The sequence below is a fragment of the Mytilus californianus genome, unplaced genomic scaffold (assembly GCF_021869535.1).
Source record: "Mytilus californianus isolate M0D057914Y unplaced genomic scaffold, xbMytCali1.0.p SCAF_8, whole genome shotgun sequence".
Lineage (NCBI taxonomy): Eukaryota > Metazoa > Mollusca > Bivalvia > Mytilida > Mytilidae > Mytilus > Mytilus californianus.
The window spans coordinates 94,298,241-94,321,739 of NW_026262734.1; the positions used below are offsets into that span (position 1 = coordinate 94,298,241).

The window sequence follows — 23,499 nt, forward strand, 5'->3', positions numbered from 1 at the left end:
AACTATATTACAGTGTCCTGGCTAATCCATAATAGAGGGGCGCAGTTCCTCTCTTCCTATTCTGTAAACCTCTCTGCCTTCAGGCCACCTTAAAAAAATTCTTAATTTACAGTTGCCTACCGATGCCTTGTAGTGTTGGGTAGCTAGGTAGGTAGGGATTTTTTTTTGCCAACAACATAAGTTACTTGTTTTAGACAAGAAAAAGACATTAGAGAAAGAAAAAAATATTTATAAAAATATTTAACTGATTTGTGTCATTTAATTTTTTCGGGTAGGCTGCTATTTAGGTGGGTAGGTAGGCAACATCAAACAACCTTAATTTGATTTTTTTTGCCTTACAGTCCTGTCCTGTGTGTTCTTGTTTTCTGGCGGAAATAAATATTTTTCAATGTGAAAAAAATCGTTTGATTTTTAAAAAAGCTCTTTACATTAGTCCAGTTAAAAAACATTTATCAACTCAAAGAGATACAAAAGTTACCAAAGGACACTCAAAGTCACAGGTCTAAAACAAACTGACAATGTCATGGCAACACAAACCCCACCAAACCATGGCAAACTATTTTATTTTCTTTTATATACAAACATGATCAAGTGTCCCTTTTTTGACAAAACCCACACTAATGGGCCTTATATCTTAAAACTGTGCCCCCCTTCTTTTAAATCCTAGATAGAACACTGAATGACCTATTAATTACAATTTTTCTCTAAAATTTAAAAAATAATATAAAAACAAATTTATCAATGAAATCTGTTTCTACTTTTATCAGTTACTTTTGAAACAAAAACTGTCTTTATTTCATATTTTGGTAGTGTAAGCACAAAATTTCAACACTTTTCAAGTTTGATTTCACATATCAACATCAATAACATTATAAAATGTAAAATATAAGCATTTCAGTATAAAAATGAAAACTTCATGTAATGTGTGTCCCATAGTCAAGGGTCTGGTTGGGGTTTACAGAATAGAGAAAAATGAACCTACACTACAGAAAAAATGGCCACAAAATAATGAAAAATAGTCTTAAAAATAAGGAATAGAGAATTATGGGGTGCTAGAATATAAAGAATAGAAAATAAGAACTTAAAAAAAATAAAGTATACAGACTTTCATATTCAATATTTTTCCACAAAATTCTGTGTACTTTCAACAAAAATTGTGTAAAAATGTGTACTGTACTATAACCATTCTCCATACATATTTATACATTCTAATAGCACATTGTCAAACAACTGTCTAAAAATATGTTCATACACAATTTGCATTTCACAAGTTGTGAATCTTCTTGTTTTCCAGGTCATAAATGACAACACAACACAAGTTCATGCTGCAGTTAATGAATTTTGAAGATATTGCTTCCTTAAACTTGTATATACCATTTAAATGCAATAACATGATTAAAGTTTGCTTTTCTAAAAAAAAAACTTTTTGAGGTATTTGGGACACACATTAAATATTTTAAGATTATAAAATATATTCTGGTGGATTATTATCATAATGTTTTTTCAAAGTACTTTTTCCAGCACTTTTACTCGATAAAAGCCATGAATCACATTTTATACAAAGAAATACTTTCTGGCACCAAATACTGATAAGTTATATAATGGTTATCATAACTGTTCAAAGAAAGCTACTCTAGACTGGGTTGTATTGGCTTTGGCCTGAAATAGAAAAAGTATAATTAAGATTTAAAGATAAATAAATTTTGTGATGTACTTTCAAGCATATAAAATGTTAAATGCAGGATAAAAACAATATTCATATATTGTAGGAAAACATAAAATGTATTTGAACTCGCTACCAAGCAAGAGAAAAGCTCTGTGAGCTTTACTTTTCTCTCTGTTTCTAAAAGCTTGTACAAACTAATTTTATATTTTCCTACAATGTACTGATAGTTATCAAAGGTACCAGGCTTATAATTTGATACGCCAGACTCACGTTTTGTTTACATAAGACTCATCAGTGACGCTCAGATCAAAATAGTTAGAAAGCCAAACAAGTATAAAGTTGAAGAGCTTTGAGGACCCAAAATTCCAAAATTTTGTGCCAAATACGGCTAAGGTAATCTATGCCTGGGATAAGAAAATCCTAAGTATTTCGAATAATTCATACTTTTGCAAACAGTTAATTTATAAAAATGACCATATAATTGATATTCATGTCAACACCAAAGTGCTGACTAGAAACGTCCACCAGCAGTGAATATTGTCTATATGTATTTTCTGCAAATAGGAATTAGATCATTGAAGTAAGTGAAAAATTGTCACACGGTAAGCAGATGAAGCTTGTTCCCATATATCAAGACTTCATAAATTATAGTTGCCCAGTAACAAAATAGCAATAATTTCATATGAGCATGGTTGTCATTGTTGCCTTTTGTCATAACTTTTTTCTTAATTGTTTTGTTATTAATAAGGCTGTTGGTTTTCTTATTTGAATTGTTCACATTTTGTCATGTCTGGGCCTTATATAGCTGACTATACAGTATGGGTGTAGCTGATTAAGGCTGTACAGTGACCTTAAGTTGCTGATATCCAGGTCACTTGGACTCTTAGAGGACAGTTGTTATCATATATTATACACAATTATTCATGAGATTTCTTACTTAATACATGTATATTAAACATGTGGCAGTTTTCCTGTCTGAGGATAAAATTTATTGTTAATTGTGTTCATCACCAGGATATATCATTTAGTTTTCCCTCTCTGATTATATAATATGGACAGGCATTACCTGTGAAAGGGGACGAAGTCTATATAAATTATTTTTTTTTAATTCAAACATATTTTAAGTTCTAAATCTGTTAAAAAAGAAACGGAAATACCGTAACGTTTCCGATTTTGGTTCTGTTATAAGGGATTTTAGTTGTGATGTTATTCTAGTTATGACGTCATATTCAATGTAAACAAAGAAATGCTATCATCAGGTAACGTTTTTTCATATCAAAGAATAATTAGAAATGAAATTGTTATTGTGTTCCTTCCTATATTTTACTGGACTGATAAATATATATTTCACTCAAAGTCTCATAACAAACGAGACCGGAAGAAGGAAAGGATTTCTGTGCAAATGCAGGAATTTAAAAAAGTTACAAAAAAAAAAGTTAACGATTTTGAGTTCATTAGTACAATGAAAATTTCGCGAAATTTTCCCGATTTTTTTTTTTTTTTTTGATTTTTTTTGATTTTTTCACTGTAATAGGGGACTTCGTCCCCTATTACACAAGTCCAGATGTTGTCAATGGTTGCAGTCTGTCATTTGTTTTTCTTTTATTGTTTTTATCATAACCAGAGTTGTTGGTTTTCTATTGTTAATTGTTTCTTATTTATTTTATGTCATGCTTGGTCTTTTTAAACAACATAGTTTTGGTTTTGCTCATTGTTGAAGGGAATACAGTGAGCTGTAGTTATTTGTATCCTTGTTACTGTTTCCTGTAGCTTTTGAAAAGGGCAGGGTAATTTTTTTTCTCAGAGGGCACTCTTAGCGCGATTGGCTACATTTTAAGGGCACCCTTTGTGCGGAAGACTACACTTTTAGGGCACTCTTTACATAGATATAAGGCACCATAATGGATAGGGATTTAATCGAATATACCATTGTTTCATATTTATTGGTAAGAATTGAAGATATGCATATTAGGTTGGTAATTTAATTCCATTTTGTAATAAGATTATCACTTCTATAATCAGGTAATAGAATTTTGATCATGTTCATTGTGCAACTGCCTCATTTCTATCAATAAATCGTTATAAACTTTAATACTGAATCACTGAGACTGATTGTCTAAGGAAGTGTTGTGAAAGTGGACTTTGCATGACCAAGAGCATATGCAATGCATTGCTTTTAGATGCACAAAAGAAGTGTCAAATACCTTTTGGATCTCACATGTTTATCCCAATCAAAGCTACCTTGTATAGCAAGACTTACTATACATATTCTGCAGCTTTTCATCTTATATTCCATCTGGTTTTTTTTTTTATTATTATTGAAACGTTGTTGATTTTGTGTGGAACCGAAAAAAATCCAGAATTTGAAAAAAAAGCCGACCACCTCCTAAAATGTAAAGGTGGTCGGCTTTAAAAAGAAGGTGGTCGGCACATCCGGCTTAAATGCCGAATGGAAAACACTGCACTGACAAATCAACTTTGAGTAATTTATCTCATTTCCCAAAAAATATCTGAAATAAATTTTAAAATCAACAAAACAAGTGGGTCATCCGTATTTTTATCGGAAATGTGTTTGTCCGGTAAATCCTCCCACGCGCAGTTAATATGTATGGAGGGCCAGTTTATCACAAATTTATGAAAGAAAAAGGCGATCTATTTATTAATAGACCACTTATAAATAGATTCCAGATAATCCCAAAAAAATTTTCAAGTCAGAAATGAGTTTTGTAAGAAATAATATGATTATCGTTAGCTTTAGGAACTGTATTCTATATATCACTAGATATTTTCGTAATAAAGAATTTTTCTTTAAAATTTGACATGCAGTGATGATAAGTACAGTTCCTATGATTAAAATAGCAGACGAAATATTAACGGAAGTGACAATTACTCAAGAAATGGGAGTGGGCGGGTTTACCGGACGGGCAGAATTACCGGACACTACTGTATTCAAAGCTATATCAGCTATATTCTTAACTTTAATTTTATTAATTTAACAGTATGACATCCGTCGTAAATTCTCACCCAATCCGACGTCTAGACCGATCGAATAGTATAAATAGAAAATATAAACAAACATCGGATTGTTTACGTAAATTATCAGTGGTAATGTTTCATTCCATGCATCGTAAAATTATAACTCAAACGGTTGCCTGGTTCTCTTTTCAGATGTCTACATTTTAAATTCGAAGAGGTACAAATCGATGTTGTCACTTTTAGATTCAATCATGAATCGTATTTGTACTCTGTCGCTTCAAAACTGTTCAAACATTACGAAATTCAATAAAATGTCGGCCATTAAAATTTAGATTTTCGTTCCAATGGAAATAACTCTAAATGGTCTTGCTAAAAGATGAATTGCAGAACCGATATTAAATTAAGGCAGGGCATTCTAAAATATGACGGAAAAGGGGCATGGCGCCAAATTTTTTTCCTAAAAAGGGCAGGGCGTCAGAAAACACGGCAGGGCGCCATACCATGCTAAAACATCCTGCAGGAAACACTACCTTGTCCTTCGGTCTCTGGTAGATAATTGTCTCATTGGCGATCATACCACATCTCCTTATATTCCCACCTTCAAATTGTAAATTCACTTACCTGTCTGAGTGTGGAATATTTACTATCTCCTCTCTGTATACCATCTTCGTGTAATCTATCATAATCTGTTTCATTTTCCTCTACTTTTAGCACTTCTATTTCAGTTTTCAATTCTCGTAGCTGGTCTTGAAGATGTTTAGATTTCTCCATGTATTCCACCCTGTTTTTACAAAAAAAGTAATAATCATCACATTTAAATTGATCGATCAAGTTGATTGCACTTGTAGCACTATTGGCTATTTCGCAGCGGTCATTTTTTTTTTTTTATGAGGAAGCCTGAGTGCCCGGAGGGAACCACTGACTTTCAGTAGGAAAACAGACAATCTTAGTCAATTAAAATAGAGTCGAGCACACCTACCATGTGCGGGGTTCCAACTCATAACATCGGTGTTGACAGGCTAGTGATACAGTAGTTATACTTCTTAGACCACTCTGCTACCAATTCTCATCACATTTAAAGGTTTACTATCAATAACTTCTGGTGATAAATACTTCGAGTAGATACCTAAGTAAGTAAAATTCATCACAAAACATTTCTAAATTTCTACTAACTAAGAAGCATATACATGACGTGATACAGTTAGCTTCACTCAAAACATTCAACAATCTGGTCAGTTTCTATTTAGTAACCATCGTTATTGCTGTTAAAAATATGAATAAATTCCTTACAAAATACATTTTTACCTTTCCTTCTCAATTTCAAGTGAGAGTTGATCCATATCACCAACTCCAAACAAATCTCCTCCGAGCTCGGCGTCATTAAGATCTGTTGTTATATCTGAAGTCAATTCTGGCAGTTGATATGAGGGCTGAAATGTATCAATTAAACAGTAATAAGGTCCATTGCTTTTTTATGAAATTTTATACAATGGTGTATCTTTTGTTAAACTGACAGATAAAGACATATATGGATCAACTTCTGGAACTTTTATTATATAGTAGGGGTGGACACAGAAAGATCCAAGATTTTCACTTCCCTCCCCCTTACTCCCCAAAAATACAGACTTGTCATTCTGTCCAGCATATCCCTATATTTATCTCCCACTCTCCCTCTAGTTTTCCGCCATCTGACTCCCACTCCTGTTTCCCTCCCCTGACTCCTGCTATCCCATGTTATCTTACCCCTGTCCACCCCTCATATAGAGCCTACACCTTTACCTGTATTGAAAAACTAATATCAAATAAATCACTTCCATTGAAGAATGAAAAGCAAATTGTAAATTAAACAGTCTATCTGAAACAGAACATACTGTTACAATATATCTGTTCTCGTTTTTGAAAAAAAAATCTGCTAAAGTTTTGTCATGCACTTTTGAAAAGAGTAAAAAAACAAACTAGAAAAAGATCCAAAACAAAACCAACAATACAAAAAAAAATATAAAACAAATCAAAATCCAGAAGTGATGCAGTGCATACAAGCATTTAAGGAAACAAATATTTACAAATATATCGGACATATTTTGTTAATTACTTCCTCAATAAATTATTTCTTATTACTGCTGTGAACTTATTTAAATTCAGAAACTTTTGTCAGCATTTTGAATGCAATTGTTGAACAAAGGATAAAAATGCAAGATTAATTATTTCAATTTTAAGAAATGCTGCCTACAAATAACGCTTTCAAATTTAAAGTACTATAGTTTTTATTTTTACGAAATCTAACCGTCACATTTTTTGCAAAAAATGAAAGACATTGCAAAGTTTTCAAGATTTAAAATCATATACATAAAAGTAAGTAAGGGCTATTCCATTAAAATGTATGTGGGAGGGTAGGAAGGGAAGTTAAGTTATTGAATGTGGGTCATGGGTCTTTTTTCAGTATGCGTCTATTACCATTATGCAAAATTATCTAAAAAATGGTTCTTGGTTGTAGGGATATTTTGAAAGTCCCTTCCTACCCTCACACATACATTTTAATGGAATAGCCATAACAATATATGTTTTCTTTCAAGAATCATTAAAGATTACTCATATGCTTAGAAATAGAGCACCTGATAAAGATAAAATTACTATTTTATAACTTTATACATTCAACCACAAAACAGTACAAAAACCATTTGGCACATAATAGCAAATAAAGCAAGAACAGAAAATAGATTCATCAAGTTTAAAACACTGCAGATAGAATCTTTTTGAACAACTGGCACAATATTCAAATTCCGTCAAATTAAACTGGCCAAAGAACTACTGATAAATTCTTGTTTAAATCATTACTGTGGACTCATTATTTTTGGGATATATCAATTTTCATGGATTCTGTGGTTACAGATAAATCACAAATATAAATGCTGAAGGAATGACACATTTTCTATAGGATTGTACGCAGACTTTGGCAAAATCACAAAATAAAAGAATGAAAGTTTTCCTCAATCCACAAAAACAAATGAATCCACATTACTACTAATAACATTTTAAAGAAAACAACAGTAAAGGTAGAAAAGCAATCCCCTTCAGGTATCCATTTTATTCTATATTAAACATCTAATCAAAGAATTCAAATATATATATTCAATGAGTGACTGAACAACTTATCAATTCACAAATGCTGCATTATTAAGCATGTAGCACATGACTTAATTATCAATGCTGTTTGGTCACAAAATGAATATTTTTTGATAATTCATTTCTTCGATTAGTTATTCTTTTTATCTAATTGAACATGGCCCTTTTAATGGAAAAAAAGTAGAAAATACATGGAATTATATCTTTTTCTACTCATTCCGAGTTTGTTTCAATGCAACGACATCGAAAGCTTTGTTGTATGATGTCAGACAAGTGAAATTATAGGATTTATTTTACATGCAAAATTATTAGATTTTTTTTAATGTGAACATGGTGAAATCACGTTATTTCCTTGCAAGCAATGCAAAAAAACACTATAAAATAAGGTTGATGTTTAATGCCACTTTCAGCACTCTTGGCTATTTCATGGCAGTCATTTTTTAATTGGTGGAAGAAGCCTGAGTGCCAGGAGAGGACTAATACCTTTGGCAGGCAAACTGATAATCCTTGTCAATTAAGATAGGAGTCTAACACACTTGCTATGTGAGGGGTTCAAACTCACAACCTCAGTGTTGACAGGTTAGTGACACAGTATTTGAACTACTTAGGCTCCCTCAAAATATGATGTCTAATTATTTTACTGTAGAAGACAGGATAACAAAACATAACATTGATCGATCTGCAGTGCTTTATACAAAACAAATGTCCTAAGTGCATACTTGAACCTGTGTATTATATAATGGAAGACGGAATTCAGTCCAGTATTGCTATAAATGTAAAGATATATATGTATAAAGTGTTTGAGAGAATTACACATATAAATAAATATATATAGCAGGAAAGAATCACAGCAAACAGGTAGGCATATATAATTATTTTGGTATAAAACTGTTGCTAATACTCTTAAAATACAGTAGAATCTTGTTGTGTCAAAAACTCTGATAACTTAATGTATTTTTCAGTAAAGGTAAATTTCTAGTTTGTTCAAAGTGTTTTTTTTTTCTCATATAAATCGAACTCATTTGATTCTGAATCTAAGTCTAACTCAAATATATAACAATGTCTCCTCAAAGAAAATTGAACATACTTTTTAGATAACCCTGGTGTGTCAAAGTTCTAAGTGCAAGACAATTTTAAAGGAAAAGAAAATTAAACTCGAAATACTGATTATAAATTCTATATAAATCAAAATCTTTGAATAAGAATGAATATGGCATGTAAAACTTTTATTTGCCAAAATGCCGAAAAATTATATTTGTAGATGACATTTTACCTAAGATAATTATGGAACAAATTAAAAGACCCAAGTTTGGTTCCCTTGACTTTGACTTATTGTGCATCGACTGCATATTAATATATTTATATAATTCACAACATAGAACCAAATATTTCTTGTACATTTCTTTGTAATGTGACATGTAAAACAGACTATTTAGAGACTTCTTTAATGGCAAACTTAAAAGCAAGATCCATTTCTGGCAAAAAAAAACATTGCAGGTTTGTTTCATATTTGGTAATTGAAAAATGAGGAACACATGTCATTCAAATCAATTTGCATCCGTATTTTTTTGTGATGCAGACGTAGATGTAGAGAAACTCAAATTTTCCATTTTGGTTCACTTAGTAAATCTCAGTTTAAGAGTGAAAAATTCAAAATAGTTCCAAAGAAATGTATAAAATAGCTGACAAAAATCATATTTTATTGAAATCCACTGTGAATTCTCATTTATAGAAAAAATCCATCTGTATGATATGTATTCTTACTAACAAGGTAAGAAGCTTACCCTATTTAATTTTAACCATATACATCAGTTGAAGTTTTGTATATCACTATCAAACACAAATAAGAGGTGCTCCTATTTTTATGGAGGATCATAATAACAAACCTGATAAACATTACTCCTGGTTATTTCCATCAGCCTCTCTTTAGCCATTTTTTCTGCCATCCTGGACTGTAATAAATCTACCTTTAATTGTTCTGCTTCTTTAGCTCTGAAAAATAATTTCCATTAAATAATTAATGAGTTTGAAATGTTTTGAATAAAATAATATTTTTTTTCTTATTGGCAACATAAACATGTTGTTTTTAGTTCATTTATATGTTTCGAAGTTTAGTGTGACGTCCATTTTCGCTGAACTAGTACACAATTTTGTTAAGGGCCCAGCTTAAGCCCTGCTCTTTGGTCAGGTTGTTGTCTCGTTGACACATTCCTCATTTCCATTCTCAATCTTATCTTATGAAATATCTTAATATTAATACTCAACTGCACATCCAAATACTGATTTTCATCCTTATAATGCCCTTTGCTCTTTTCAATACCTTTTATAATCACATCAACTCATAAAGTTCCCTTTTCTAAATGTGTATAGTAGTTTCATATATATTTTCACCTGCATGTGTTGCTTATAAAAATTAGATTACCAAAAAAAAAAAAAGCTTTGCACAAAAAATGGCATCATAACAAGGGTGCACAAAACCTCAATCAATGAGCTGGACAAAATTAAAAAAATAATAAGTATTGAAATATAAAGAAGAGGATTAAGATGGAACTTCCGTCCTAATCCATTAAATCTACCATAACATTATACAGGTAGCAAATTTTGTATGAGGTATGCAAATAACCACAGTTTGCAATATTGAATTTGATTATCTCCCCTTATAAATTTTAGGATCAAGATTATATATCATTATCCACATAATAAGGTAATAATTTGTGAAAGTGTGCAGTTTCATCATCTCTTTAGACGTTTTAGATGAGTTACTTGTTTAGCTGAGTTTTAGATAAGTTTTGGGGTGTGTGGGATTTTTTTCACGGTTTTGTTGAAAACCCATCAGTGGCCATTGGGTTGTTTTCTGCTCTTTGATTGGTTGTTGTCCCTTTGACACACTCCCCATTTCCATTCTCAATTTTACTAACAAAGCACATTGGTGGACAGGGGCATTCCTATATACTCTCCAAAACTTAGTTTATTAATACTATCAGTTACTAATTTGAGTTTATGTCAAATACCTCCTTTCTGAGTCCTCTAACAACTTTGTAGCAATCATTTCAGCCTCTCTGGCTCTATACTCCATTAACATTCTCTCTTCCTCTGTCTGAAAAAAAAAGGGATAATGTTTAATGACATGATCATTGGTTATTTTAACATATAAGACCATTAATATGTGTGATGAAGCAGTAACAAAATGTAATCTTCGGTTTTACTTTACATGGAATATACTGCAGTATGAAAATCATAGAAGGATGATGCATGAGTTTACAGATTTTTTTTTTTATGCACACTTTACACAAGGAAATTAATTGTTTTAAGGACATTAAGAAAATCAGCAACTGTAAATTCAGAAAATTTACGATTTATTGTGAAAATTAAAACCAAATAAATTAACAAAAAATTTAAAAAACACATACATTTTAAATTTTGATAGCATTAATTTATTTGTAAGCAGGATTCATTGAAATCACAATACCCTCTCGTTTTGTTCATTCATCGAAAAATTCAATAATATATGCACAGAGTTCTAAATTTACAGTGCAGTAAATTCATAAACTATTGCATGATTTTTATTTTTTCGAATAATGTGACTGCGTGATAATAGCAATTAAAAGAACTCACATTTCTGATACATATTAATAGTGTATGAAGATTTTCCTGGAATCGCAATAATTATTCTTGCAATCTTGTCCTTTCTTAAAATAATTGCAATAATAAATGCATGCAATAATTTCTGAATTTACAGTACTTAAAATACGACTTTTAATCTTTAATACAATTCTTTCAACCTTTATTCCTAAATTAAAATATGAATAACAGTCTTCACAATATAAATAGGACATAAGATAAGGCCTTTGATAACCTTTGGTAATGTTTTGTTACCTTAACAGCAGACATTTTAAATCTTTGTATTTCAGCCTCAGTCTCACATGTTTTCTGGTTTAACAGGTTTGCCTCTGCTTCTGCCAGATCAGCTTTTTCAGCCAATAATTCTGTTGTTTCCTGAGATCTTTTCTGAAATTGAAGACCTAGTGTTAAAAATGCACATTTATCGTAGGAATAATTCCTAAAACAACAATTATGAGAAACTGAAAATTAATCTGATGCATACTGTGGATTCATTATTGTTTTTCCTTGGATACCTATTTTTGTTGTTTTATAGTACATAAGCCTTGTATGTTTACTTTTGCAAAACCACGAAATTAAATATCCACTAGAATACAATTTTTCATCAATCCACGAAAATTGGTATATACTAAAATAAACGAATTCACACTATACAAAGTTTATTTCATAATAAATCATACTAAAAACCAAATATCAAACGGGTTGGTTTGTTTACTGATAGTAAGGAAAACAAAACTTGTTCAGATTGACCGTTATATATTTTATAAAGTAAACATTTACATTTTTTTCAGCTGAGTTAAAAATGTGAAATGAAGCGACGTTTGATGTGATTACTATTTTTATGATTTAGTTCTGAAGCATGTCTGCAAGGAGTTAAAGTCTGCCAATTGTGAGTACCATTCAGCAACATCTTGATGATCCGCTCTGGTTGTTCTTTGGTGGGATTGAGCAACAGGAGTGCACCACTTTTCATTTGTTTATTTCTTTCAAAAATTGATTGGTGATTTAACACCTCTTTTAACTCTATTGTGCTTTTTCGTGGCGGTCAGTTGATATTGGTGGAGGAAGCCGGAATGCCCGGGGAGAACCACAACCTTTTGTAGGAAAAATGACAATCCTAGTCAATTAAGATTGGAGTCAAGTGCACATGCCAAGTGAAGGATTCAAACTCACAACCTCAGTGTTGTCTGGCTGGTGAACCTGCGTATGAAGGGAACCTTAAGATCAGAGTAAACCAACCTTATAAGAAGGATGACCATTGAATTGAGGTTCAAAATGCATGATTACTACAGTGGGACAAGACAACAGTGATCTAAAAAGACAGGTTTTTGTTTTATAGAGGTAACCTTTAAAGTTTTATATCTCCCTTGACACTTTTAGAGAGAATGGTCTTGAGTAACGATGATAGTCCGTCAGAAGAGAACAATAAATGGCTGACCCGTGTTAAGAGAGAGAGCAATATCTCTTGCATGAAAAGCTACCCTTGTAGATTTCGAAAAAAGAGCAGGCTAATGCCGCTACATGGCAGCACTCACACCCGCAAAGTAGAAAGGGATTAATATAAGTTGTAATAACTTGTTACCCAATCCACCATGAATAAATATGTTTAAACTAACCTTTATAGTAGGTTTAACTATACTAAGAATAGATCCTTGTTGTGAAATTTTAGTGAAACTTGATAAAATTATATATCCAATGATTCTTATTTATGTAATCACATTAATTGTGTAAAACTTTGACCAAGATTTCACTGTAAAAACAAGTGACCAATCAAATGATGCGTACCAATTCTTCTTGGGCTTTCCTCACTTCCTCTTGTAACAGTAAGTACTTTCTTTCCATATCTTCTTTCTCTCTAATAGCTTCTTCTTTCAACTGCTTTTCTTTTGCTAATCGGGCTCTGTCTTGCTGCAAAATACAAATATTAAATTCAACTCATATCACATGTATAATACAGGTATTTAAATACTTTTATTTGTAGATCTTTTGATATGAATATGAATATTTTCAATAAAATTATTCTCTGCATTACACAATGATACAGTAAAACCCTGTTTTGTTGAAAAATCAGATACTCTAAAATGGTTTATTTTTGTGGAGTTAAAATTTCACAATTTCAAGGAACAAATATGAAGCAGGTTTTAATTACTTTTTATACTTGTGCCTTATTCTGGTATAAGTTAGAGATCTAATTGATGTCAGTTGATTTTTTCACGATTTTATTGTAATCACGTAATTAGCAAAAAAATATCACTCACAAAAATATCTCACTTTATATTCAATTGATATGAATTAGTTTTGAAGATAATTACTGACCCAAGGGATTCATAAGTGAATTACCTGTAAAAAGAATTATGGTACCTGTTGTGACTGTCAATTTTTTTAAAACTTTTAAAGTGATGAAATTGATCAGAAAGGTTTTCGTCATTTCAAAAGGCTTTATATTATAATCAGAATGGCATATTAAATGTTTGTTGATCATAACACCAATAGTTCATCAGCAGAAAAATGTCCCTTTTAGATCAGCTCATCAACATTTAAACTGTACATGAACAATTCAATTTGAGCATTATATGGAGGTTCAACTGTACATGAACAATTCTACTTCAGCTAATGAAGTTTCAACTGTACATGAACAATTCTATTTGAGCTTTCTATTGAGGTATGATTGTACATGAACAATTATATTTTTGATTATTAAGGTTCAACTGTACATGCATGAACAATTCTATTACAGCTAATGAAGGTTCAACTGCACATGTGACATGACAAATTATATGTTGCAGATTATGATCATGAAGATTCAACTGTACATAAACAATTCTATTTCAGCTAATGAAGGTTCATCTGTACATGAAAAATTATATTTTAGCTATGAAGGTTCTACTGTACATGAACAATTCTATTTCAGTTTATCAAGGTTCAACTGTATGTAAGCAATAAGGTAAAAATTACCTGTCTCCTGACTTTTTCTTCTCTTGCATGAGTCTTCATCTGTTGTATCTCCATTGAATCAGGTCTCCTCCTCCTCATGAATAATTCATGATTGCCTACACACAATTCTAATACCTAAAATAATTTAAAAACAATGTAATTTCATGTATATATATATATACATGTAATTCATGATTGCCTACATACACTTTTAATAACGAAAATAAATTAAAAAAATGTATTTACATAAATATATCATGATTGCCTACACACAATTTTAATACATAAAATAAATATAAAACAAGAGGCTGTCAAAGTGACAGCAAACCAGATTTTTTATCATTTATATGTGTCCTGGTATTTTTCAATATCACAAGGACCATAACTTCTGGACTGTAAAGTGGAAATCATCAATATTGAACTTGACCTCCATTTTGTCATCAGTAAAATCACATGAAATTTGAAAAACTTAGTTGAGCTGTTCATTTTTCATTCCTTCAAGAACCACAACTCCTGAACGGTGCAAGTGAAAATTGTCAATATCAAACTTAACCTCAATTTTGTCAACAGTAACAACATATGAAAATTTTAAAGGCTTTGTTTGAACGATTCATGAGTTAAAGCATAGTCACGACTGGAAACACCATTTTTCAATCTTTCAAGAACCTTTATTCCAAAATGGTGAAAGAGAAAAATCAACAATATAGAACTTGACCTTCATTTTTTATCAGTAACAACATATTAAAATTTGAAAAGCTTTGGTTGAACGGTTCATGAGTAAATGCACGAACACTGTTTGGCAGCTGCCCGCCCGGATTCCAGCACACCGTGATGCCCATCTGCCGGCCATACATCCCCCAAATTCGGTTAATGACATATTTCTTTGTGTATAAATTAATTCATTAATTACTAAAGACCCTTTCATCATCATACATTTTTCCTGACTACCCAAAAACATATTTGTTATGTTGAAACTTATTTAGGAAACCTTGCATTTGAACTAACCAATATCAGTCATAAATAAATGTACCAAGTTTACTACCTTTATCCCATATTATAACTGTCAATACTTACAAGTTTATTGATCCGTAACTTAGGAGCAGTAAATACAAAATCACTAGTTTTCTTATCTAATGGTTTGATTGTAAACTGAAAATAATTTAAAAATACATAAGACATCTAAGGTGTAAGTAAAACTCTATATAAAGTTGTGGATACAGAGTGCAGGCAGACAAACAAAAGTGGACAAACAGACTGGGTCATTAACTCTATCAGTCAGGGGACATATTGAAACAAGTGATTTTTAAATCACTTATTTAAGTAGCAAATTCGAAGTTTTGTCACAAATTGTGATTTTGTAGTTTTACCAAAATTTAAACACATATGTTTAGATAATATCTTTTCATTAGTAAAGTTGAAAAAAATGAACTTTTTGCTTCTTTTAAGCAGCAAGGCTTATGCCTTTCATGCAATCATTTAGCTGCAAATTCTATTTTAGTGGAAAAAATGCTCTAAAAATGGCTTTACATAATGAACTGATACTTTCTTAACAGATTTTTCCCAGCAGTGGGAGTATTTTTCCTGTAAAATTCAAGGCTTCATCTTATAGATTATGTAATAAAATTCTACTGTTCGCAATCAAAATTTCACTGTTCGGGGGTGTTGAAATTAGTGGGGGTTATTAAAATAATGATACTTAAAGAAGTGATTTTTTGGAAGGAAATTGAGGTATAATACTTAAACAAGTGATTTTTATGTCATTATCCTAGATTTAGTACAAGGTCATCACCTGACATGACCCGGTCATCCTATCAACACAGATGTTGGTTCTGATAATTGTAGCAACATAATTAGTCCCTGGATCATTAGTATTCTATATTTAAAGCTACAATAAAATTAAATCACTTAGTCTAGTGATTAATTTTGTACTACTTAAATAGGTGATTATTAAAGAAAGACAACTCTTACTTCCAACCTTTATGGACATAATGTTACTTGAATCAGTGATTTAGAAAATCACTCATTTAAGTAAGTCCCCTGACTGTCTATGGCCAAACAGTTTAGTAAGGATGTTTAGTAGTTGTTGTTTGTTTGTGTGGTACATAAGTGTTTCTCGTTTTTTATATACTGTGGATTTATTTATTTCTGTGGGTATCAATTTTCGTGGATTGCGGAAAACTTGCATTTTCGAGAATATGTGATTTCCTGGTTTTGCTTATATCTGCTTGCAAAACCCATAGAAAATTTGTTATTCATTGAACATATGAATTCATGGTTCACTTGTATCCACGAAACCCACAAAAATTAGTATCCAACGAATAATAATGAATCCACAGTAGATTAGACTGTTGGTTTTCCGGTTTGAATGGTTTTACACTAGTCATTTTTGCAGCCCTTTGTAGCTTGCTGTTCGATGTGAGCCAAGGCTCCATGTTGACGACCATACTTAGACCTATGATGGTTTACTTTTACAAATTGTGATTTGGATGGAGAGTTGTCTCATTGGCACTCATACCACATCTTTTTATACATGTATCTAGTATAGAAGAATGTGGTTAAAATGCATAACATAAACCTTCTTAAATATTTAAAAACTTTGGTATTTTCTATAGAGTATCTCACATTTATATATAATAACTACCCAAAACAAAATTGCATTTGAATGAAAACAATAACCAATAAAATGCTCCGCTGGGCGCAGCTTGATACAACTGCAGAGGTCGAACCCTGAACAATTGGGGCAAGTATGGACACAACATTCAAGCTTGATACAGCACTGAATTTGGATTGTGATTAAATATTTGACACAGCATAGGTTTCTGACACAGAATGAATGTGGTCTAAGAACTTAAAAATTTTTAATTTACCTATTCAAACCATATCATTATTGTTTGCTTTTATATATAAATCAGAAATAACCAATTTAAAATGGAAAATTTTAAAGAAAAAAAATGAAAAAAAAATCCCCTCTCAAATTTTTTGAACCCCCTTATGGTTCATCACCCCCAAACTCAATCCCAGCCTTTCCTTTGTGGTATGGTACCTTGCAGTACAATTTCAGAGAGATCTGTACACTTGAACACAAGTTATTGTCTGGAAACTAGAAAAATGCTTGTTTTTGGCCCCAAATTCCTAAACATTTAGGGTCAATTACCCCCAAACTCAAACCCAGCTTTCCCTTTGTGATATGGAACCTTGTAGTACAATTTCATAAAGATCCATACACTTACACACAAGTTATTGTCCTGAAACTAGAAAAATGCTTGTTTTTTTTTCCCTTTTTGGCCCCTTATTCCTAAAATTTTGAGGCAATTACCCCCAAAATCAATCCCAGCCATCCCTTTGTGGTATGGTACCTTGCAGTACAATTTCAGAGAGATCCATACACTTGAACACAAGTTATTGTCTGGAAACTAGAAAAATGCTTATTTTTGGCCCCTTTTTGGCCCATTATTCCTAAACGTTTTGGGCAATTACCCCCAAACTCAATTCCAGCTTTCCCTTTGTGATATGGAACCTTGTAGTACAATTTCAGAAAGATCCATACACTTACACACAAGTTATTGTCATGAAACTAGAAAAATGCTTGTTTTTTGCCCCTTTTTTGGCCCCTTATTCCTAAAATGTGGAGGCAATTACCCCCAAAATCAATCCCAGCATTCCCTTTGTGATATGGAACCTTGTGGTACAATGTCAGAGAGATCCATACACTAACACACAAGTTATGTCTGGAAGTTACAAAAATGCTTATTTTTGGCCCCTTTTTAGCCCCTTATTCCTTAACTGTTGGTACCATAACCCCCAAAATCAATCCCAACCTTCCTTTTGTGGTATTGAACCTTGTGGTAAAATTTCATAGAGATCCATTCACTTAAACTAAAGAAATAGTGCGAAAACCAATGTGTCTTCGGACGACGACGATGACGCCAAGGTCATACCAATATACGACTGCAAAAATTTTTTGCGGTCATATAAAAATTAGTAACAACAGCTTTGATAGCAATATACTTGTTTTTGTTTAAGCAAAATAAATAAATATGTAAATTATCTCCCTTATTAATAAGTTTCATAGTTGTAAATAACTTTTGTATAGTAATAATATGATGATAAATTGGTGTTTAATGTCCAGTACCTAAGTATTTGGTTTAATCTGACCAGGAGACGAGCAAGCTACCCACAGAGGCAGTTCTAGTAATAAGAACCCTGTAGTGTACAGTGGTGTAAAATTCTTTAAATCTTTCAAATAATTTCATGACATCAAAAGTTTGTTCAAATTAATGTGGTTCTTCATTCTTTTGTATGTTATTTATAAACTGTGTTAAAAAAATCATATATGTTGCTCATTTAATTACTTACCTTTTTGTCTTTAAATGATATATTCTTTACTTCACTCCAGGGGAACGTTATTTTAGGGGTTAATTTATTATCACGCTCATAAACATTCAATCCACTTGCATCAACACCCAACCACAAGTCTGTATTACGTTTATTCTGAAATATAAATTGTAAGTTCAGTTTAGATCAGATATACATGTATGTCCCAAATCTTGAACTTCATCAGTGATTGTCTTTTGTTGTATCTTAATGTTTATTGTCATTTCAAGATCTTCGATGAGTCTCTGTTAAACTTATTAACAACTTTTTATACTTTGATGATTTAGAGCATGACATATTGATTGGCACATGTCTATTGTTGAAGACTATCTTAACCTCTAAGATTTCTTTTGGTTTTATTGTGTCATTGGGCTGAGGGTTGCTGTCTCATTGATGTAAACCCAACGTCTCCTTTGGTCAATAGGCATACACAAATTTCTGATTAGACATGCTGCAATAAAGGAAATTTTAATACGTAGTTCTCGAAAACCGTTGGTCCCTACCGCCAAAAATCGGATAGGACCGACAATTGCATGTGTAGTGACAGTCCTGATGACCAACAAAATTTTGGTGGTTGTTCAATTTTATTTTACATCTTTTCGGTATTCAGATAGCTTTTGAACTGGTTACTAATGTAAACAAACTTTAATTGCATAGCTCAAAATTATGGTAATACTTTTGAAAAAGAACCAGTTGTCGGTTTCTTTGGTATTCAGATAGTTTTTGAACTGGTAACTACTGTAATTTAACTTTTGTAGCATAGCACAAAATTACGGTAATACTTTTGAAAAATAACCAGTCCTACAAGTCATCATGGCTGCCGCATGGCCCATCTCGTTCAAAGACTTACTATAATGCATGAAACATAAAATATACATGTAATCAAACTGACAAAGTATAAAAATTAGTGAACAAACAACCAAATATATAACATAGAAACTAGGATGGAGTTAATATAGTATTGAGCAATGACTTACATGTAACTAATAGGTGTTTGATAAATTCAAGTAAAATTACAGGACCACCAGATTTTCTCAAGGACCACCAGATTTTTAGTCTTGGTGGTCCCAATGACCACCAGGAATAAAAAAGATTTCAAGAACTCAATTAATATTGAGTTTCTGAATTCTAAGAAAGTACTACTATTTGTAGGGTATAAGTTTAAAGATAAAAAAAAATAAAAATTATATACCCCTGAATCAAATATTTGCAATGATTTGTGATTTGCCCATTCTGAAACACTATTAAAAGACAAAAAATCCACAAGACACAAAAGCTGGAATCCATACAAGAATTTTTGGCTGAATATGACTTTTCTATTGTACTTTTTTTCTCCACGACGGAAGGCAATTGGTTGAAAATTGAGTACTCACAAAATAAAATTACAACAATCATGTTTATTATGGTTGTTCCAAGTCAGCAATCTCATAAAGTAGATATGGTATGATTGTCAGTGATACCACAATCTAACAGAGTCAAAATACAGTCAATCTAAGCAACTTTAGGTCACAGTATAACCTTCAATGAGAAAAACGCATGACCATAAGCTATAAAATACCCTGACATGATTGTTATGGTTACACTACTATATTGCCACATGTTGACACCTAGGAAGTATGTTTTCTAATAACTTTTAATTGCTCTTGAACTAATCAATTCAAACTATACCACTTAAATGTGTATTTGTTTTGCTTACTTTTATTTGGAAATAATTAACACCATACATTTCTAAATCTTGAGCAATCTTTAAATATTCCATCTCAGCTTCATCTCTGAAAACAGATAAAAAATATTTTATAAATGTAACATCTCCTTTTATCCATTATCATTTATCCAACAGTAAATATTATTATAAAATTTGATCCTATTTAAGGTCTTCAATAATATCTATTATGTAAGTAGCAGAACCTGCTAAAATTCAGGGAAAATCATTATACATGTCAGCTGTTAAAATTCGAAATATATAATTTTTGATAAACTTAGTCTTATTGAACAGAGAATGGTTTATAGCCTTATGTTTGCTATTGAAATTGTTTTCTATATCACAACCAATATATCATTCAAGCATATAACTTATGATAAATGCATGCATTGATAGCATACATTCATGAGATTTCGTAACAAAACTAGATGTATTGCGAACAAATCTGAAATTTGAATCAAAAACAAAATAAGAGGTGTACATTAGTACATGTAGTATTGTTACTTGTATGGTGAGTTTTCTAAAATAAATTCATTAGTTCTGATTAAGGATAATGATTTAATTTATGCTTGGACAATGAATATAAGAAATGATACTGAAGCGATCTCCCCAGGCTGTATAGACTTGCAGCAACAAATTTCTATAATTCTTACTGTATTGCTATAATAATTTCCGCGACACTACAATTATTTTGAAGATGCTATTTTTTCTGTCATTGCTTTTAGTTCTCTGTATGAAAAGAAAAAATCTGTTGTAAATATAATGTTGGCACAAAAAATCCTGAATAAAGTAAAATATATGTAGGTAATATATATCAACTTAATGTGGCTTTGTCATTCTTAAAACTTGTATCACTTGTTCAACTACCAGCAGTATCAAACCAGTTTCTAGTATTGAACTGAGCATTGATAATCCATGGTAGTCTATTGATTTGCATCATTGTCCTGCATACTTTTCTTGCAAGAAATTGAGGACACCATGCATCCAGTAAAAGTGCATATCTTCAGCAGTGATGTGACACTAAAACTCACCTCGACATGCCTCTATGATCAGCATACCATTCTTTAATTCTCTCCTCCCACATCTCAGCTGTCATATGATACTGGTCTATCACTCGCTGGGGTAACAGATCTTCACTTGCCAAGATACCAGGTTTATATGAACTTGGATCATAATCACCATACTGAAAATATGATATGATTCATATAAATATACATTGTATAAACAAGGAAGCCATGCAAGATTTAAAAAAAAAACCTGGTTGGAACTGATTATACAAGTTGCAGGCGTTTGAACCTTAAAACATGTGGTGATTTCACAGCCTATATTGTGTTGTATTCACAGCGTCATAATATCTCTCATTATGTAGACTGTTACCTATTGAATAATTATACATTGTCTCAAAATATTATATAAAGCTTTTGGGTTAAGGAGCAAAGCAAACTCTTTCATTAATCATTGTAAAGATTCATTTTGTGTCACTATTGAATTTATCTGTTTTGAGCCTTCTTTTATTCAAATCATATTCACAATATTGTGTCTATGTTTTGCAGCATTGTTGTGAAAACAATGGACCAAGGTAATGTCAAACTTGACATATGCATTAATCAAAAAAAAATTTAAATCATTGAATTCATAATTTGAAGGCAATAATGATACCAGTAAATATAAAAATCTGTTAACATATATGCCTATAAAATGTTTATAAATGTATATATGTGGCAGTCTTTTTATACAATTTAGACACAAAAAGCTAATAAATGGCAATAATTTTTGTTTGGCCATATTCAATAATTTATACGGATTTCCAGTGGTAATGGTGTCACATGGTTAGAAGCAGACTTTATTTTGCAAACAATCAGCAATAAAGCAAACCTTAGCTTGTACAGCATAAGATGCCAGCAATACAGAAGCCTCTGGTGGACAATATATGTCCATATTAAGTATTGATTGTTTAACTTGGAGGAAAAATAAATGTTGAGTAATCTCTTGTATCAATTCCTCCGAAGCATCTTCCGCATAAAATTTTGCCAGGAATAAAAACTGTACTGGATATTCTTTTGGTATATCTTGGTCTAACACCTGAAATGAAAGAACACACGGTACTGATTAGTTTTCCTTTAAGGTATCTGTGAATTTTACATTCCTGAACTTTACACTGACTGACCCATATTATGTGCAAGGTGACCCAATGCGGATGAGGTTAAATATTTTCTACAATTCATGTTTGAAATCTTTTTATTGATATAATCTTTGCTATCATATATGTATATTATGTCTACTATAAATATCTATTAATATGATGTAATCAAGTGTCCAAGTTAGCACAAAAATAGGGTGTAGCAAGATCACTGTATGTAAATGGCTATTCAAAATTATTATAGTTACTGTGGATTCATTTATTTTCATGGGTATCAATTTTCGTGGATTAAGGAACAATTGTATTTTCATGTATATTTGAATTCATGGTTTTGCAAAAGTATGCATACAAGCCTATAACAAATTTGTAATTCGTTCAGCATTTAAATTTTTGGTTCCCTTTACTTATGAAAAACACGAAAATTGGTATCCCAGGAAATATAAGCATTCTGTGAGTATTGCATGGCAATACATAGTCCCCTACCTGTTAAAAATTCATTGTAATGGAACAAAATTCTAACTTGATCTATAACTTGTCATGGTGTAAACTACATAAAATAACAAACAAACCCACCACAAAATTCTTCAAACAATTTACTATAGAAAAGGAAAATAATCCAAAATGTAATTTATCATTGATACAATGTCTTTTAAAAAATGAGTTATTTCCCTTTGAACAGAAATCTAGTAATTAATAAGTATTTCATCAAAAATTTAATTCTAGGGAAAGGGATTTCACTGAACAAGGAGAAAAGCTAAAATCGTGAAAATTGAACTTGACCTGTAACTTGTCATGATAAAACAATACACCAAATATCAAATCAATATCTTAAAGCATGAAGAAATAAATGTGGATAGTGTCCACATGTGGACACAGATGATGCCCCCGCTTGCATATCATATAGTTATAAAGGGACATAACTGAAGAACGGTAAAAGTGACACTACCCAAATTTGAACTTGAT

General features: G+C 31.5%; 1 protein-coding gene across 2 annotated transcripts in view; it reads right to left on the bottom strand.

Annotated features, from left to right (window-relative positions):
• Positions 1–282: 282 nt before the first annotated feature.
• The window catches only part of LOC127713094 (merlin-like), a 33,060-nt gene continuing 9,843 nt past the window's right edge, over positions 283–23,499 (bottom strand). Inside the window, exons 3-16 of one of the 2 annotated variants that reach the window (XM_052219720.1) lie at positions 22,272–22,478; positions 21,428–21,579; positions 20,391–20,466; positions 18,677–18,811; positions 15,395–15,469; positions 14,342–14,455; positions 13,172–13,294; positions 11,642–11,773; positions 10,777–10,862; positions 9,652–9,757; positions 8,485–8,532; positions 5,948–6,072; positions 5,264–5,423; positions 283–1,659 (exon numbers count right to left, since the gene is read on the bottom strand). In XM_052219720.1, coding sequence (XP_052075680.1) covers positions 1,609–1,659; positions 5,264–5,423; positions 5,948–6,072; positions 8,485–8,532; positions 9,652–9,757; positions 10,777–10,862; positions 11,642–11,773; positions 13,172–13,294; positions 14,342–14,455; positions 15,395–15,469; positions 18,677–18,811; positions 20,391–20,466; positions 21,428–21,579; positions 22,272–22,478 — 1,590 coding nt within the window. In that variant the 3' untranslated portion in view covers positions 283–1,608. The remainder of the gene's footprint in view (positions 1,660–5,263; positions 5,424–5,947; positions 6,073–8,484; positions 8,533–9,651; positions 9,758–10,776; positions 10,863–11,641; positions 11,774–13,171; positions 13,295–14,341; positions 14,456–15,394; positions 15,470–18,676; positions 18,812–20,390; positions 20,467–21,427; positions 21,580–22,271; positions 22,479–23,499) is intronic. The other variant, XM_052219721.1, reaches the window with a different exon arrangement.